Here is a 19,419-nt window from a genome sequence, read left to right on the forward strand (position 1 = left end):
TCTTGGCATGAAGCACATTTCTGCTCACCGATTGTCACTTGTAAACACTTTCTACTGCACGGTATTGATTAAATAACATCCCTCAGCAAAAAGTTTCAGCTCCAAGAAGTAAAAAGAGTCTTGCAGATCGACCTAAAGCATTTCTAGATGGTGCCTCAGAGAGGCTCTGAGCTGTTATCCATGATGTGACAATGGTTGATGTTGTTGTTGGAAGCCCGTGCAGCGATTATTGTTAAGAGGACATGTCTACATAAGCAGCAGTGACTGTTAATGTAGTTGTTATTGTGGTAAGCATCTGTTGATATTACACTGGGGTCCAGGGTTAAAAATAGTTCACTCAGTTTGGATGGTTGGGGGCCCCAAAATAGTGGAACCTAATCCTTGTTACATAACTGGATGGAAGAAAGGCTTCTGAAGGGGACATGCGTGTCTGCCAGTGCACGTGCTCGTGTGAGTATGCATGTGATTACACTTGGGTTATGCCAAAGACAAACAGACTCATGCTGTTGCGTGACTTGCTGCTGGGAAGTGAGAACAGCCATCAGAAAACAACGGGTAATTTTGTCAAATTTGAAAGGGAAAGTGTATATTCTGCAGTTACATCACGCAGACCACACATCACCAAGTCCACAGGAGCATTACCACAGAACTTATCTTCTCCCTTGGAGGTGGAGTTACCATCCAAGATCAATGTCCAGTACACCTTTAGCTGAAAAATTAAAACCATTATTAACTCATCTTTAATGTCTGCACTTCATTAAAGTTCATTGTTCAGCCGTCCCATCAGTACTTCAGGCTGGATGCAAGAAAACGCTTATTTCTCTTTTCTTCTGAAAAAAATAGTCGTTTCATAATATTTATGTACAAAATCTCAACCCCTTCATATCCACAAAGTAGGAGTAGGGTTCGGATTCATTTAAATTCCACCACCTTTTAATTAACTAGAACAAAAACCAACTATAATGTCAAAATTAATGCAGTTGAACAATTCATTTATTATAAGAGCACATCTTCTAGTTTCAGAATATTCACGTTTAGCAAAATCTGACCCCACTCCCAACTCTAGATGGGTTGTCAGTGATGCTAAAACCGTGACTTTTATATTGATTTGTTCACAAAACTATATATATCTTGAATTTAATGAACTGAGAGAACTGAAGTCAGATTATTTCTTTAAGTAGATAAAAATAAGTAATATTTTTTAAGATTTCCTGCTGGATGTTGGTTGTGTTCAACTCCAATTCCCTCAAGATTTGGGTTCTGTTTAAATTGTAACTAAAACCATCATGCATTGATTTGCAACTGTTTTAGCTTCCAGATCAGCACCCACGCTCCTGTAATAGATGCAGTATGTGGTTTAAAATCATATTCCTGAAGTATGCAAGGAAGGCCTTTCCTGAAATATATATTGTCCAGATGGGAACACATGTTGCTCTAAAAATTAGTTTTGGTCCATATGGCTACTTCTTTGCTATGTAATATTGCAAGGTCTTTACCTTGCAATGTGCTTTATGGAGAGTCTGAGTCCATGCAGTGATTTCCATAGAAAATATGACATTTCTGATGATTTTGTGCTGCAGATGATGAGATATTCCAGCTCTTCTAATTTTTACACTGAAGAACATTATTGTGAAATTATCTGACAGCTTGTAGATTTGTTTTTTGCAGACTTCTGAAACTCAGCCTACCTTTACTTCTGAGGAACTGTGCCTCTCTGAGATGTTCTTTTTTTTATACCCAATGATGTTACTGACTTGTTGCCAATTAAACTATTTAGTGTCACGGCGAGTGAGATGAGCCGTGTGGAAAATAATAAAGGAGGATCCAATCGCAGGCAAGAATGAAGGTGAGAGGGTGGTTTATTTAACACAAAATGAAATGGACAAAACAGCAAACGGGACCGAAACTATCTAAACTGAGAACAACTAAACTACTGACACAAACCAGGACCTGAACATGAAGGAGGAAGAGCAGAGGTGGCAGACGACAAACAGCAGGGAGACACACAGGTGAAGCAGGGTGGATACACAGACGGACCAGCAACTACAACGACTAAAGACGTGACTTAAATACACAGAGAAACACAAGGAGATTACACACAGGTGGTGGACACAGCTGGGAGTAATTAACAAGACGAGACAGGATAACTGAACACACTCACATGAGACGCAGACCTTCACAATAAAACAGGAAACCATCACACAAAGACGCCGACTTGACACAGAGAGAGACAGAAAATGACACATGGAACACTAATAATAATAATAATCTATCATCCTAATAATCATCACCACCACCACCACCAGTATTACAGGGAAAAATCCATCATTCAAAACCAAAACATAACAACTCAAAATACTGGGTCACACCGACCCAGAACCGTGACATTTAGTTGCAAAATTTTCCTCCAGCTGTTTCTTTTTAAGTCTGCTTACTTTTCCAGCCTTTTGTTGCCTCCTGTCGCAACTTTTCTGAGACATGTTGCTACAATCAAAGTCATATTTTCCCTGAAGTTGTGAAATGTCTCAGTGTAACTATTAGATATGTTCTCTGTGCTCTATTATGAATAAAATACGGGTTTATACGATTTGGAAAGCATTGCTTTCACACAATTAGACAGCGTACCAATTTCTTGGGAATTGAGGTTGTAGTTACCTAATTGTTCTTGTAAAGAGATTACTTTAATAACATTTTTTGGACGCTGGGCTCCATCACTGACATAACTACAATGCTATATAGAGTTTCCAGTTTTAAAGTCCCTTTAAAGTGTTTCTTTATTCTTTATACAGTTTTCCTTCTCCTGTCATCACTTTTTCTTTATTCTCCTTACATCTCATTGTTAATTTAGATTCACTTTGTACAAATAATTGTATAAGCATATAATTTTTGTTTCCTCCCCTCCCCATTCTCAGATGTTTGTCAATAAAAAAATTGAAAAATTAGTCAATAAATAAATCTAACTTTAAATTAAAACAAGAGTTGGTTAACTGAGTGTTACAGCTGAAAACTAGAGAGTGCAGAAAGAGAAGCTATGAGAGGATACGGGGGCAGGACGGGTGAAGAGAGCGAGAGAAAATGCAGCATTGCCGTCTGCTTTTACAGGGATGGCGATCAAAGTACACACAAGAGAAACATTTTGTGTTAAAAATAGAACCGCGTGGTTAAAAGAGCCACAGTACTCACCTTCATGTGATAACACAAGAGGTCATACACAGCCACAGATTTGTTTGGAGGAAAGAGAACAGAGAAAGTGTACACTTATATTTACATTTGGACCCACACAGGTGTTTTATTTACTCTGCCGGCAGTGTGTGGGAGCACTTCGCTGGGCTGACTTTCCTGTGAGACTCGCTGCGGATAATTATTCTTAAAGCATAACGACTGGTGGCATTACGTAACAGACTCACAGCACAGTAAAAACAGCACAGGTGTTAAGTGAAGTGACATTGAAGTGGTACAGTGAGTCAGCATCAACAATACCACAACTGTGAAAAGAAAATAAGGTAATTTGATCATCAGTAATTGCACCAGTTGCACCTGAGCTTTTATTACTGTGACATGTCAGTTTGTTCTCTGAGGGAAAAAAAGCAGCATCTCAAATTATGTGAGCGTACACAACCAAATTCAGATTCTTTCATTACGGAGCGTCTTAAAAATAATCTGTGGCCTCTTAAGTTTACCTTGTGTTTTCAGTCAAAATAAGGGGAGGAAAATGAAGAGGGGGGGTTCAATTACTGGGGTGGTTTCAGTCTTAAATGCTGCTTTAGGGGCAAATTGTCACACGAGGTTCATTCATGTTAACGTGATCTAATGGGTTTAAAAGTACACTCAAAATGAAAACTAGAAGAAGAAACAAAGTACAGTGAGCATATGACTGAACCAAAATAAGGACACTCAGTCACAGAAACACATTTTAAGAGAGACTGAATTCAATATTAACCTTCATCAGGGATGAGGCAACTATATCCTCCTAGGGCTAAATGTAATAGGCCGGGCTTAACTGTGACCCTGAATCCCTTGCTGTGTCTCTTCCTGCTGTCCTGTTTCCTCTCCACTGCACTGTCTCAGATATATCAAAGGTTTGTTCGATATTATGAAAAGAGACCAGCAGGACTTACAGTTCTATGGTGTGAGTGTAAGACAGAGTTTTGGGGAAAAAACAATTCATGAGTATGTTGTTTATTTAATGGACCAGCATTATCAAATAAGAGAATATATCTTGGTTGAACTAACTGCCAAGCAAATCCTTAAAACCTTTGTGCCCCAGTGTTGATGAATCTAAATTTGCAGGGGAGCAGGTCAGATTAATTTCCATTCATGAAGCACAGGTGTAAAAGCAACTGCGCCCTAACCATCATCAGCAGACATGCTGATGCTGTTTACTCTGGGACTCTGAAACAATCTGTGCTAAAGCTCTGTATCCTGTATACTCAAGGTTATTACCCCCAATAAATTACACCAAAACCTCTCTGTGAAGTGTGAAATATATAAATATATATATATGAAGGGGAAAAGTGGCTCTTATTAAACTCTGATATTGCAAAAACACTGGAAACCCAAATTAAAAAGATGAGCAGAGATAGAAATAGATCACACATATATAGAAATAATGCTTCGTTAGTAAGTAAGTTCCACTGCTGTGAACAGCAAACAGCTTCCCTAAGTCACGACACTGGGCAATAGGGCTTGTTACTCTTTTACTCATGCATTTTCTATTCAGCCAAAGAATGCGCAGAGTGAGAATGGGAGACTCGTGTTAACAATAAGATCACCAACACCATCTCTGTGGTGTAAGAGCAACAACACAGCCTGTCTGCCACATATATAAAACGTGCTTTCTCACTGATTTGCATTACCATTACACACTAATCTCTCTTCCTGTAAGTGAGTGTCAGAGGGATGTTTGTGTACCAACCAGCTGTGAAATAACGAGCTACTACGGTGCTAAGCCACTCAGTGGGTCACGAGATGTTGGAGTTTATTTATGTGCTTACATGACTATGGCTACTTTAAGTCTGGTTATGTAATGTTATGGCTGGTCTTTTCCACTCACCCTTTCACTGGAATACCAAATACTTACCCTTTTGACCTTTGTTAATGTGCGTGTAACTGCATATGATCGAGTGTGTTTTGTTTCTGTTTGAAGATTTTTTTTTCTGTCTCCGAGTCTGGAAGCTCGTGTCTAAAATCCACTTGAACAAACTTTAGCTGCTTTTATATTTAGGACTCTGTGTGTGTGTTGTGACTGAGACTAAAATTAGTATCTTTAAATATGATATAAATACTTCAAGCAATGAAGAATTTCTTACAGAGGCCTTACACAGATGTACAGAAGATAATGTTTTTCTATTATGTGGTCAACACATGTGCTAGCAAACACTAATTGGAGAAATGCAGCTTTGTAAATATGACCACTTACATAATTATCTTAGTAATTAATCACATCTATATAGAGTTTGCATTGGCCCTCAAATGCATTCATCTAAATAAGATGGACAATATTGCAGATGTTTTGACCCAAAGCTACACTGTAGGCTCCATACAGGTGCATAAATAGCTAGAGCGAGTTGATACTGTCCTTCAACCACACAGTCAAAGCCTCAGAAAGATGGATTTCTCCTTAAAGATCAATGAACATCCCAGTGGTGTGGGAATGTGGCACACGGTGTTTGTTTGTGTGGGGGCATTTCCATGTGTAATCATCCCGTCCTTCAGTTGAGTAAGACCACAACCCAATTACATCTGAGCAAACAAGCAGACACGCGGGTTCTGTTCGGCTCTGGGAAATTAAGGCGTGTGTGGCTAACCAGCTGTTGAGACGTTTAAGTGTAACATCTCAAAGGATGATTGACACACAAAATATTAGGGCGATAAATGAATATAATATATGAATCTAATTTTAGCATTTTAACCAATTGGCATTAATTACAGGTTAAAAGTGGGTGATGTAGTTGTGCAGCTCATCAAACCATCAAAGTGTTTCCACTGTATTTTCAACAAATTATATCGTGCCTGAAATAGAACAAATTTCCACTAATATTGTTTTTTCCAAAGAACACCTATTTCCCCATTTCCAGTTCCATACATTATTCTTGGATGTTACTAGAGTTGCTTTTAATAATTCAATAATAATCTGTATTCATCATACACTGGGCCTTGATGCAGCCCCTCAGATGACGTACTGTCTAGAAAAAGACTATTTTAGATGTCTCTCTTTGCAAGGATGTGCTCATTTTATGCCAACTTTCTCCTGATTGAGTATTACCTTCAGAAATAGATGCTTTGAACAGGAGGTGCGTGGATTCATTGTGCACCTGAGATCACACTACACAGTGTGATCTTAACTGGTTAGTAATCCATATTCCTCTATTTTGTAATAAAGTAGTTGTTTTAAAGATCAATGAACACAATAACAAATTTCATTTAAATTTATTTATATAGCACCAAATCACAACAACAGTCATTTCAAGGCACTTTTACATTGTAAAGTAAAGAACCTACAATGATAGAAAATCCCAACAATCGGGCAACCCTTTATGAGCAAGCGCTTGGTGACAGTAGGAAGGAAAAACTCAGCCATCTTCCATGAATGTTTGGGTTGGTGAGTGGAGGAAGACAGGGCAATACACACACTGTGAGAGAGAGCCAGAGATGAACAATAACTGATGTTTAAATGCAAAATGCATCAGTCAAAACATCTGGAAATTCCATTTAAACATTGTAGCCATATGTATTCAATCACACCCCACAGCTAATACAGATTGCTTAACTTACCTTGACCTGTGCATGTGTGCGTGTGTGTGTGTGTGTTCGTGTTTGTGTTTGTATGCGAGCGTTGGGGTGGGGGTGGGGTTCTAAACAGCTGTTCCTGTTAAGGATGAACAGATGATCTGTTTCCATCCATGGGGCGATTGTGGCTCAAGAGTTGGGAGTTCGCCTTGTAATCGGAAGTTTGCCGGTTCGAGCCCCAGCTTGGACAGTCTCGGTCGTTGTGTCCTTGGGCAAGACACTTCACCCGTTGCCTACTGGTGGTGGTCAGAGGGCCCGGTGGCGCCAGTGTTCGGCAGCCTCGCCTCTGTCAGTGCGCCCCAGGGTGGCTGTGGCTACAATGTAGCTTGCCATCACCAGTGTGTGAATGTGTGTATGAATGGGTGGATGTCTGGATATGTAAAGCGCTTTGGGGTCCTTAGGGACTAGTAAAGCGCTATATAAATACAGGCCATTTACCATTTACCATCTTCCCAGCACCAACCACCTGACCACCTGCACGTTGTCACCACATCCAGAAACCTCCACTTTCCTGTTTTCATCTTCAGCATCCTCCTCCCATAATATCAACTCTGAACATGTCTGAATAAAATATATAATGTTTTTAATTTTTACACTACGTTAATACATCTTTTTTTATTAATACCTTAATACCTCTCCTTCATCATGATGTTTAATAGCCTACTGATACGATATATCATAAGCATCACATCAGGATCATAAGAATCAATTAAAATAAAGTGTTGCAGTGACATCTTGTGGTCGAATACTAGTAGTGCAGTGAATACGTGTGGCTTATACTGTGTCTTTAAGGTTTTAAACAGAAATATGCAATAAAGCTGGTTTGCTAATTTTACACAGTTTTTGGAAGTGTGTGTTTTGTTGTTGGATAAAGTTGCACTAAGCCTGGAAATAAAACAGCTCATCAGCCCACACACTAAGACATTTAACCACATGTTGACTGGATCAAGTTTATCTATGGATGCTGAAACAACAACTGGCAGTTATTGCGAAAGACGGTACATAAGCCTGTCGCATAGGAGTATAAAAAATATATTACTTCCTTTTTATGTTCATCGGGAAAACAATTGCAGCAATGTAAAATAAAGTATTTGCCTTTCATACGATGAAAGCCACACTATCAGACTAACTTCAGACTGTCTCTCAGCTTTAACGCCCCACACAAACATACTCTTTACTGGGGTCTGGCCAGCCCTTTATGAGATAATGCGGCTCACTGACACGAAACATGAAATAACCCTCACTATAAACGCCGTGAGTGATTGCTCCACCCGGACGACTGGGATCACTGAGGACGTGGACAAGGCGTGGCGGAAAAACCGGACGGAGGAGCACAAAGAGATCGACGAAGCTTGCGCAAACTCACTGACACGACAGCGGCTGAGTTCTTCCACGTGGACCCTGTCATTGACCAAAACACACTACTGTACTCCGTGGCAGCCTGGGGGCGCGCACGCAGTCGCCTTTGCGCAGTGCAGACCACAGGGCGGCGCGAGCAGGGCGGTGCGGGATAGAGGTGATCTCCAGATATGAACCTGTAAGGTGTCGGAATTAATGCCTTTTGCTGCTCATACATCAACTATGCAGACAGGTAGGCTCATTGTCACTGTGAGTAGAGATTTGAGCTGTTTTCATCAGCTGCAGCGGTTACGATGCGCTTCTTAGTTAACAATACTATTCTTTCACAGCTATCTTTATAAATGTGTTTTATTTAATATAAGACTGTGATGTCAACGTGCCTTTAAAGGAGGCTGTGTGATCAGGCAGTAACAATGAGTTGATGGTGTAGTCGCGGGTCTTGCGTGCTGTGCCAGACTAGCATCGCTGCTGCTCCACGGGAGGAGGAAGCTGCCGGTTATTAGTCTGCGCATCTCTGGAATCTCTTAAACAGGCCATTCAGCTCACAGCAACGCATTTTAGTTCAGAAAGCTAATGTTTGCTGGTCTAAATGGACTGGCGAGTCACAGAGAAATGATCGCTGGAGACAGCATGAAGGGGCTGCAATGAGCTATAAATAGATGGAAACATTTCAAATGATTTTTCCATAATGAATCATGAAGTTTCTCATCCATGTGACAAGTGAAAGCTGTATAACTGCAGCTCTGCAATATTACTGAAGGGACTGATTTTTGTTTGTTTGTTTTTGAGGTTTGTTTTTTCTGTAAGGCAGCAATTGCTGCATTGTGTGACCACTGCAATGCCCATAAAAGTTTCCTCTAGTTTCATTAACACAATCAGAATTAGTAATTCTGTGCACTGTAAAAACTCAAGTATTCTTATTTATATAAATTTACATCAGCAGTGGCAATGAAGAGCCTGCACAAAGGTAGTAACATGGCTGTTTAATTTTAGGTATGCTCATGGAGTGTCACCTGGACCAGCTGGTTCCACGTGTTCTGTCTCTGACCCTGCTGGTACACCTGTGCCTAGCTGCACCAGGTCTTCCAGGAACACAGAGGTAACCGCCCCTTCTGTCATCAAGTTTCATTTTCTCTTTTTTTTCATTCATGTAAAGGCATAAATGTTCTCAGGCTTTCATAAATGTGCTGCTTGAGTTGATTTTATTCTATAATTGATTATTATTTATTCCCATTGGATATAAATGTTATATATCAGGCTTGCAGATACACTCTGTTAATGTTTGGGGGGGGGGGAATTAAACTAAAAACGAACGCAGGGATGCAGGAAGAAGCTCTTTGAGTGATTTATTTGCTTATTTATTGCACAGGGAGGAATCAGTAGATGCCCATCCCCCTTCTGCAGCACTACCCAATCCCTTTGGCTCTGGAGAGGAGGAACGCAGGTGAGTGGCACATGTACAGTCTGCTGTTATTGAACATCTGAAGTCATTTCACTCAACAGCAGCTTTCTGACTTGGCTGTGGACTTTGGCTGCTCTGACGTGCTAATGATGTGGCCTGTACTATAAAATGATAAGATTACATGTACCTAAGAGCTCATTTATGCTGCATTAATTTCCTTTATGGGGTTCTCCTCACCACACTGCAAATATTATCTCAGCACACATAGCTGCTACTGTGCTGAAATAGTTTGAACTTGCCTGTAATAAACTGTTCAGAGAACAAAAGAAGAAATATCTAACCACACGACAGATGCAGTTTCTTTCCATTTGTTGGTAAGATTAAATAATGTGTACACGCTATCATACTTTCATCTTAAGGTTATTGCATGTAAGACCAGATAAATGTTAGCTGTATGGAATAGCAGTTGGAATTTACACCACCCTTAGTAAATAATACATGTTGGTTCAAAGCAGGCCTTTGTGCAGCCTGAATCAACATTTGTAAAAAGATTATTCAAGCATTTAGAGTGTCTCACTGTTGCAACATTGCTTCATTTATGGCATGTGATGGAGTGCATGAAGTTTAAGATGTTAAAACAAATGATGCCCTGAGAGCAGTCTCGGTTCTTACCACCAGATCTTGCCTTAATACCTTTTTAAGTCTCATGTAAAGCTCATGACTCATAGCTGATCCAAAATTCAGGCCAAAGGTGTTTCCTTTAGAGCACAACTGAGTTGCCTTCAACACAGCTGCTTCAATCAAAATCTGTCACAGATCATCATTGTTACCATCTACTTCATGTAAGATTATGAAAGGTAGAACCGCCTGCTACGACGTGTTATGTGTTAAGAATGTTAAGAAGTTTCTATTATTATATTAAGGGTGTGTAACCAGTTTAATACCTGTTCACTAGATGTCAAGAGTCTATTCACAAATATAGGAAATCATTTATAAGTACACATCTGCCATCTGCTTCACTTAAGATTACATATACAAGTACATAGCACATGTACCTAAAATATGAGTTTAAGGCATGTGCCAATGAACATTTCTCACTTCACAGCCTTGATTTAAAAAACAGTGCTATTGGACTTCTATGGACGAATTTGTCATATTATTTCCAGCAAGGTGAACATATTTATATTTATATCTATCTATATATATCTATATATCTATATCTATATGTATGTATATATATACATATATGTGTGTGTGTGTGTGTGTGTGTGTGTGTGTGTGTGTGTGTGTGTGTGTGTGAATAATAACATTGCTGAGCAACACGGTGGCGCAGTGGCTAACATCTGTTGTTTCACAGCAAGAAAATCATATGTTTGGCCCCAAATTCCTTCCACAGTCCAGCAACATGAATTTGAGGTTAATTAGTTTATTGTTATTGATTGAAAAAAAATCACATTGCAGAATTTTTCATCAGTCATTAACAATAAAAAAGAACAGGAGCTGAATTGGAGTTAAATAAAAGTGCGCACAGTGATGTCAGGAAACTCATTGTTTAATTTCCTTAAAAATTATATTCAGTCAGCTCACTTTCACTTCTTGTTTTTCCGCTCCCCACCTTTTAATGACTTTACACTCTGTCAGTGAGTCCTGTAACTGTGCAAGTTTATGGTTATCTGTCTGTTTGTATCCAGGGTGTACCCTGTATCTCGCCCTGTGTCAGCTGCGATCAGCTGCGATCAGCTGCCATCTAAAGCGGTTAATAAAATTGGTTATTTTTATTGCTACATTCTAGATTTTTTAATGAATGAAGAGGTATTGATTTCTCTTCTAACCTCTTCTCACAACATGAGACACAAGTTATTTTGTACATCACTGAACATGATTGAAGGGGATCTTTAACTTCTTTTAAACATGTTATAAATGATTTAAAGAGCTGAAACAGGCTCTGTGAGCAGAAGTCTGTGTGCATCTGAACTGAAATAGTGAAGTCCAAGTTTTTGGAGACGGGAGCGTGGGGTTTAGGAGCTTGAAGAGTCTGGCACAGGGTGCTTGAGTGTTATACCCTCTACCAGATGGCACAAGGGTGGAAAGAGTCTGTAGCACATGGCAGTTGCACTACCAATCTGCTTTCTAACATTTTTTCTAAACTGTGCTTTTTGTTGTGTGTACCACAGTTTGAGACAGAGTTACATTCAATCAAGCCTGAAGAATGGAGGTCAAGGAGGACCAGAAATCACCACCTGGGAACAAGGTAAACAATGCCTCTTACCAGTAGATATTACACTGATGGGTTCTGACTGGGATCACCATTGCCAAATAATGTAGACTTTATTAGTCAGAATCTAATAAAGTCTTTTTTATTTGATTGTATAATTGTGAATTGTGCTGTGCTATGTTCCAGAGGTATTCTTCCTGTTTGGCCTTTATGATTATGATCGCAGTGGGTTCTTAGATGGCTTGGAGATGATGAAGCTCCTCTCAGATTTTTAACTCCCATCATATACCTGGAGCAGAGGCCAGTGAGCAGGTTAGCAGGAGCGACTGTATGTGTGTGTATTTGAACTGACAAGGTGTTGGCCTTTTTCCTTCACTCTGTGATATTTGTGTATGTTTGCATGTTGCTTTCAGGTGGTTTCTATGGTAGATTTCTTACTACAGACTCAGGATCTAAACCAGGATGGTCTGCTGGCTCTATCTGAGCTGCTCTCCCCTTCACTCACTCACACACAGGTACTGCAAATGTATTGGAAGTACTGTTAATACTGTTCAAGCTTGATGTAGTTTTATTCACACCTTTATTATATTTGGCTGCAAAAACAACACCTCATCATAACTTTCTACCTTAAAGGACCCAAGCAACAACAATGCACCTCAGCAGGAGCAGGAAGCAGTAGTGGAGGAACAGCTATCAAACGCTATTGCTAACGTGGACAGCGTCGGTGCAGTGGAGCAGAGAGAGGAACAGATTCGTGAAGAGATTCAGCTTCAAGAGGATGTACAAGGAAAGGAAGTTGAACCCATAAGGCAAATGGATGAATATGAGAGACATCAAATCCCAGAAGTCACAATAGAAGATCTGGGGCAGGACCACAATATCCCTGTACATCAGGGCCAACCAGAGATATAAAACACACACACATAAACACACTAGAGAAAACACCACTCTGTCATCTAGGCCTCAGTCTCTTATGTACTGTATGGGATAGCTTCTTAATCAGCATCCCCAAAAATGGTCCTCTTCTGGATCTGAGTTCTGAGTTTCTGCTAATGCACAATTCACTGGACTGTTAAACATGTAGATGGGTGGTCAAAAGGTCTTTCTGGTCAAAATATTTCTGCCACTGTATTGGGATGCTCAATGATTCCCAGAGCTTTTAATGGGTTAAAGGCAGAATGTAATATTAGTTGCAACAATAAAACAGAAGCCATGATTAAAAGAGACCTTTTAATTTTTTTTTTTTAAGTTGGAAAATGTGTTATTACTTTAATTGAATTTATTTACCATTTATTTACCATTTTCTGCCATGATTATTTAATGTATTTGTTTGCTTTATACCACCAGTTTATGAGCTACTGCATCATTTGACTGGATGTTACTTGGATGTGTCCTCCTCCCCAAATGTCAGTAGACACTGTGGATTCATGTACATGTGGATGGTGGACTTTCTGCACTTTTAGCTGTTTTTTATAATGTTTCAGATTCACAGTTGGTTCAGCTGAAATGAAAATTCGCTCTCCTTAATATTATGTCAGCAAGTAAAATGAGTACATATTGAATTCACTAGACAAGGAGTATGAAAGAAAATAATCTTTATGGTGGCCCCATTGAAATAAAATGAAAAGTAATGTAAAATGCTATCATTATCTACATACTTGAAATGTTTTTAGTGTGAAAGAGTGTACTATTTGTTAATTTTTTAAATTTTTTTTGCTAATTTTTTAAACCATTTTATGCATTTATAAGGCGGAAGAAAATAAATAAGAAACAAGTATTTCTCTGCTCTCTTTGTTTGTTTTCAGTCTGTCTTGTGTTTAAATGTGATACTTATAGATTATTTCATAGAAAATTAACAAAATCCTTGGGAAAAAACCTTTATAGTATGAAAACACATTTTCGTGGCTTCATTATATCAGGAACTTCTGAGGGGTCACGTTGTTGGAAGGCTTTTTTTTTAATCGAATGACTTCTTCAGCAAGACGGTGAGCTTTAAATAAAAAATAAATTAATTAATAATGTGTTATTAGTAGCTCTATGTAATTCGACAATAAAGGTTTTCTGGCGATTAAAAGATGGCAAACGTCAGAGGCGTTTAATTGGTCTCCTACCATACTGTTGCTGGGCAACAGAAAAGCGACCGGACAAACATGGCGGAGAACAGCAAAAGTGCAGGTTGGTAATAGTTACTTTCATTTTCAGTTTGTCTACAAATTGAACATCTTGAGACCACAGTGAAAGTTTCAGTCTAAAACTCTGTGCCGACCCGTCATAGTGGCTGATCTTTGATGAAAGTATTGTCATTATTTCCTCCAGAACTAAGCCAGCTAAGCTAATGCTTCACTATGTGTTCTTTATTTTGTCTGTCAGAGGCCACCGTGCTTAATACCAAGATCCTCAAGAAGCTCAAAGGCGCTTTTCAAGCCTTTGACACCAAGTCTGATAACACAGTGGATATCAAGTGGGTAAAACAAGACAAGCCATTTACTTTTATTACCGGAAAGATACTTAATAGGTACTATGAAGCTGATTACTATGAAGATCCAAAGGACCTTAAACGTTTTAACAAGTACACAAGATGCAGTCTTGTGAGAAAATCTTGAGCCAGCCCTCATTTCTTTGCATTTTGTTACCAAGGAGCCAGATTTTATTGTAATTTTTAGCAATAGCTCTTTCATTTTTGTTCCAGTGTTGCACCTTTTTTTTTTTTGCGACCCCACTTAACACTTACCTGTGAATCACTTTAGCATAAACAAGACACCTACCTCTGGGGACCAGAACCAGTGTTGTGTCAACACCAAAGAACTCAGCAATCTCAAAACAATTCAGCAAAGAACCTGTTTTAACGGTTACTGGTCACCTTCTATTAGCAGACTGTTGCAAAAACACATAATTTTTTCCCCATTTCTTTAGTTGAATCAGCAAAAAATTCCAAAGATAATACATTTGAAAGGCATAAAATAGTATTTTTGCACCAACAAGGTGATTCCCAAAGATTAATGAAGGGAAACAGAAAGAAAAGGATGAGGTATGCCAAATTACACAAAAACTGTTTTCACATAACCTTGCCATGAAAATACAGGGATCTTAGTTTTATTTTGAAAACAGAAGTGCCATGGAGGTTTTTGATGTTTTTGCAAGGACTGGGCCAAATATCGGTGGCAATCATAAGCAAAGTACAGCTGCATTTCAGTCAGTGGTGTTGGTGAATTTATTCAAAATTCCTGAAATTATGAATAAAGAAAAGTACTGACAGATTTTGATTCACCGTGGAATACCATCTGATTGGTAAGAGCTCCCATTTTTCATCAACGAGTCTGACCCCAAACACAGCCGATGCAGTAACAGCATACCTGGATACAAAAACACAAAATGAAACACTGTCTGCCTGGAGAACTATTCCTGAAGACTACAAAATTACAAGAACACTGACTTTCAAGAGAGTTAGAATTACACAGTGTCTGTATTTCCACTTATGAATGTACATGTTTCAATAAATGGCTGTAAGAAATATTCTTAAAATCTCACCAGAGCTTTGTGCAACCTGAGGAACTCTAATCAGCCACACAGATGAAAACATCTGGCAAACAAATGTGCATGTCCTTTCCCTTCAGCGACAGTGCAGCATGTTTTCTAAGCCAAGTGTGTGCTTTCTATGTAAAATTAAACTAAATGGTAGAGTAGAATATTTTTTAATTAGCATTATTAGAGGTCACAGCAGCTTTAATTCCTAGATATTTTTTTTACTAACTTATGCAGATGCAGAAAGGTCGAAACACAGCTGTTTATTTAAATCTGCTCTCAGTAGGTTTCCTGTCTGTAAGTTTTTGAATTTCTCACTGGAGGTTTTAAATAGAGTGGAAACTGCACACAAAGTGTCCTCCCTGCTAAGGTAACCAGACTGTATATCTTTTATACAGTCTGACAAACTAAACATGGGCTTGGACAGTTTAGGACATTTTGCTAACCTAAAATTGTTGGTCTGTCCAGGGAAAAACTAATTATTTAGGTTAGAGATTTGGCATTTAGTTTGACAAAAACAAATATAAAGTATTTGCGTTTCTAACTTCATTTCTACATAAATAACATGAGCCTGAAAGTCAAGTGGCCCAATCTCTGAGAGCTGACTACTCCTGGCTTCAGCCACACTTCCTTTTCTTTGTTTTATTTCCATCACATTTGCTGAGATCTACATAACCTGTGAGTTTCCCTGTTAGATATAGCATAGGTGTCCATCCTGCAGTGTGGACTTCTGAATATTAGAGGCAATAAAAATGTGGGACTCAAGTCTCAAGACATACAAAATGCTGTGTAGTTCAGATTACGCAGCTGTTTCCACTGGTAAATAGTTTGGTTGAAGTGGGTTATTTGGACGCTGGCTGTGAGAAATAAAGTTTGTGGTTTGTCTCAAGGCTTTCCACTGGCTGAGTGGGCTTTAGTAGGACATTGCGGTGAGATGGTTCATAGCACACAGGAATTAGTGAAACTAACTGAAACTGTCCTTTTAAATACTTTTAATGCACTTCTTGTTGTTGTTCTCTAGGGAGATTGGCACCATCTTCTATTCACTGGGTTTCTTTCCCACTCAGGCAGACCTACAGAAGTTCACATCTGAGGTCAGTATAGCATCCTCCCGTAGTCTGGTTCTATTTTGGAAGATCAGTAATGGGATGTGCAAACAGGGTTCTGACATTGTGCATTTCAGTAATGTTACAGAATCTCCTGTGCCATTATGTGACTGTTATAAAATCCTGGGTAACATTAGAAGCATTATTTTTGTTAGAAAATTCAAAGCAACCCCCAACAGCCTGTTCCTGTGCAACCAGGTGGAAGATGAGCGCTCAGGATATATCCACTGGGACAGATTCCTCCCAGCCATGACTAAAGTGCTACTGGAGGACAAGTAAGACAGTTCAGTTATATCATTGTATAAAGAAATTTCTGATTTCTGTGGATGAGAAGAAGGCTGAGATGCAAATAGGAGTTTGTTAAACCAAATTATCTATTATACAATGTATTTTTCTCTTATACTGAAGGCACACATGAATGCATATCATTACTATGAGTCTTGTGATCAGTCTGGTAAAGATTGTGCAAACCTCAGTACTCTATTTTTGATCACTGGTGTTTCAGGTCAGGTTTGTTCACCACTCAGGAAATACTACATGTCAGCCTTGTTTAAATAATTTATATCTCTTCCTTTTACACGTGAGCTTTTCTGTGCCTGAAGCTGCTGAAGTTTAGATTCAGACTTAAACTCTTAAACAAACAAGCAAAGAACAGCCAGTGCTACATCACTGACGTAATGATTTGGACATTAAACTCACTGTTTGCAGTATTTGGCTTGTCATCATTTCATTACTGCTGTGCTGTTGTCTGTTAGGTTCCCTCCCATCGCTGATGAGCTTCTGCTTCAGGCCTTTGAGGTGAAATTTCCTGCTGTTTCCTTGTTCCTCATATTGTCCACTTTTGCATAGGGATGCTAGTCTGGCAGTATAGGCATGTGATATTTGCTAAAACACAAAGGCACTGACACTCTGTTTGCAGGTTCTAGACATAGAAAAGAGGGGATACCTTAAGCCTGAGGAGCTGACAAATTACATGACAAAGGAAGGTAAAACTGAGGGTTTTGTTTTTGTGTGCAATTAGAAGTAGATTACAATGACACAGTGACAACAGCAATGGAGATTTCTTACTGTATTTGAGAAATGATGTGATCTGCAAGCGAAAAACCAGCTTTACAAATGTGATAATTATTGAAGTGATAATGTTAATAGTAGAATGAGAGGCAGAGCCTTCAGACTTCAGGAGCATTTTCTGTGGAACCAGCTCCCAGTTTGGATTTGGAAGACAGACACCCTCTCTACTTTTAAGATTAAGCTTAAAACTTTCCTTTTTGCTAAAGCTTATAGTTAGGGCTGGATCAGGTGCCCCTTAATTACACTGCAATGCTTCACTCACTGCATATAACCACTCCATATTTAATCATTAGTTATTAATCTCCATCTCTCTTCCACCCCTCTCTTTAATCCTGTCTCTCTTTTCACCTCCCACCAGTCGTCCCCTCCTTGAGTCTGGTTCTGCCAGAGCTTTCTTCCTGTTAAAAGGGAGTTTTTCCTTCCCACCGTCAACAAGTCCTTGCTTAAAGGCGGTTATTTGATTATTGGGGTTTTCTGTGTATCATTCTAGGCTCTCTGCATTACAGTATATAGCACCTTTAGGTGACTGCTGTTGTGATTTGGTGCTATATGAATAAAACTGAATCAATGTAGGCAACAATTTGTGTGTACTTCACAGTAAATACAATAGATTGGTCCATGGCTTTCTATGTTTGCTTAAAAATAATTGGCATTCCATTTACTTTTACTTACACAATGTTAATTGCGTGTGTACAGATCACTTGATATGCACGGATTGTTTGAATTTGTTAAGTTGAATTATTTATACCAGTTTTGATGTACACACTTGTAAAATAATTTTATGTGTTCAGATTGCTTGGTGTTTGTGTGTAGATTGGAACAAACATCTGTTTTTTCTCAGGTAGATCAGCACGTTTGCGACTTGATTTTTCTCCATATCATATCAGGTGAGCCGTTCACTCAGGAGGAGATGGATGAGATGCTGACAGCGTTCACTGATGAGGAGAAGAAACATATCTATTATAAGGATGTTATCCCACATCTGACCCTAGAGCGTAAAATGTAGGCAGCAAAACAATGATTGCTTAATCAGCCTATTGGTGCAGCCAAGTATGAAAGCATAATGTACAAATGCCAAATGAAATGTATGTAGGCAGTCTGTATTATTAACAGTTTTGGTGACATACAATCTGTATGTCTGTTGTGATATAGAAATTAAATGTGCATACTTCAACTGGATTCAGATAAGAATACCATAAGAGTTTGCATGCTCAAGCTCTCGTTCCTTATTTAAGAAATGTTAAAAGGTTTCTCCAGTTTGACACTAAAGGAAAGTCCAGTACAGTATGAAATTACTGGTGTGATGCACTCAAGTTTCTGTGAATGTAAAAAACAATCACCAAAATGGCTTATGTTGGGTTTCTGTGCAGAAATAAAAGAGTTCATGGTACCATTGGTGCTGTTCAAATGTTTTTCTGAGGTAATCTGGAGTTACAGAAATGAGCTACAGCTGAAGAAGCTGTATTTAAGAAAGCTGAAGGCTTGCTGCTTTCAGAACGTGCGCCCAAAATAGAGGGTGAGGGAACATGCTGGGTTATAAAAATAGCGCAGGCTCCTCACCATCTCTGCAGTGGACTGCAAGTATGCAACACTTCTGTTGCATGGACAACATTCATTTTTAATCATTTGTTCATAGATCGAAACCTTGTAGTTATTGGGTTGGATTTTGTTTTGCTTTCAGAACTGCCTTAATTGTTTGTGGCATAGATTCATTAAATTACTAGAAACATTCCTCAGAGATTTGGGCATATTGATATGATAGCATAACACAGTTGCTGCAGATTTGTTGGCAGCACGTCCATGATGTGACTCTTCTGTTTCACGACATGCCAACGGTTCTGTCGGACTGAGATCTGGTGACTGGGGAAGCTATTTGAGTACAATGAACTTGTGGTCATGTTCAAGAAATTTGAGAACTGAAATGATTTGAGCTTTGTGACATACGTTATCCTGCT

At 39.0% G+C, this 19,419-nt stretch overlaps 2 protein-coding genes across 2 annotated transcripts; both read left to right on the forward strand.

Moving 5' to 3' along the window:
* Positions 1-8,074: 8,074 nt before the first annotated feature.
* cgref1 (cell growth regulator with EF-hand domain 1) lies at positions 8,075-12,989 on the forward strand. The gene is made up of 7 exons (XM_003454491.5): positions 8,075-8,380; positions 9,142-9,247; positions 9,518-9,592; positions 11,725-11,801; positions 11,952-12,077; positions 12,179-12,280; positions 12,399-12,989. The coding sequence occupies exons 1-5, from the start codon at positions 8,344-8,346 to the stop codon at positions 12,038-12,040; spliced, it is 384 nt and encodes a 127-aa protein (XP_003454539.2). The 5' UTR covers positions 8,075-8,343; the 3' UTR covers positions 12,041-12,077; positions 12,179-12,280; positions 12,399-12,989.
* A 786-nt stretch (positions 12,990-13,775) lies between these two features.
* drc8 (dynein regulatory complex subunit 8) lies at positions 13,776-18,854 on the forward strand. Its single transcript, XM_003454520.3, has 7 exons — positions 13,776-13,940; positions 14,136-14,226; positions 16,309-16,381; positions 16,592-16,668; positions 17,149-17,191; positions 17,313-17,379; positions 18,352-18,854. Exons 1-7 carry the CDS (start codon positions 13,916-13,918, stop codon positions 18,468-18,470), a joined length of 495 nt encoding a protein of 164 aa, XP_003454568.1. The 5' UTR covers positions 13,776-13,915; the 3' UTR covers positions 18,471-18,854.
* Positions 18,855-19,419: the final 565 nt, after the last annotated feature.

Source organism: Oreochromis niloticus, linkage group LG1 (genome assembly GCF_001858045.2).
Source record: "Oreochromis niloticus isolate F11D_XX linkage group LG1, O_niloticus_UMD_NMBU, whole genome shotgun sequence".
NCBI lineage: Eukaryota > Metazoa > Chordata > Actinopteri > Cichliformes > Cichlidae > Oreochromis > Oreochromis niloticus.

Coding starts and splice junctions, on each gene's coding strand:
- cgref1 (XM_003454491.5), top strand. CDS start 8,344: ATGCCTTTTGCTGCTCATACATCAACTATGCAGACAG. Junction 9,593..11,724: donor TCTGGAGAGGAGGAACGCAG/GTGAGTGGCACA, acceptor TGTGTACCACAG/TTTGAGACAGAGTTACATTC. Junction 11,802..11,951: donor AATCACCACCTGGGAACAAG/GTAAACAATGCC, acceptor GCTATGTTCCAG/AGGTATTCTTCCTGTTTGGC.
- drc8 (XM_003454520.3), top strand. CDS start 13,916: ATGGCGGAGAACAGCAAAAGTGCAG. Junction 13,941..14,135: donor GGAGAACAGCAAAAGTGCAG/GTTGGTAATAGT, acceptor TTTGTCTGTCAG/AGGCCACCGTGCTTAATACC. Junction 17,192..17,312: donor TTCTGCTTCAGGCCTTTGAG/GTGAAATTTCCT, acceptor CTCTGTTTGCAG/GTTCTAGACATAGAAAAGAG.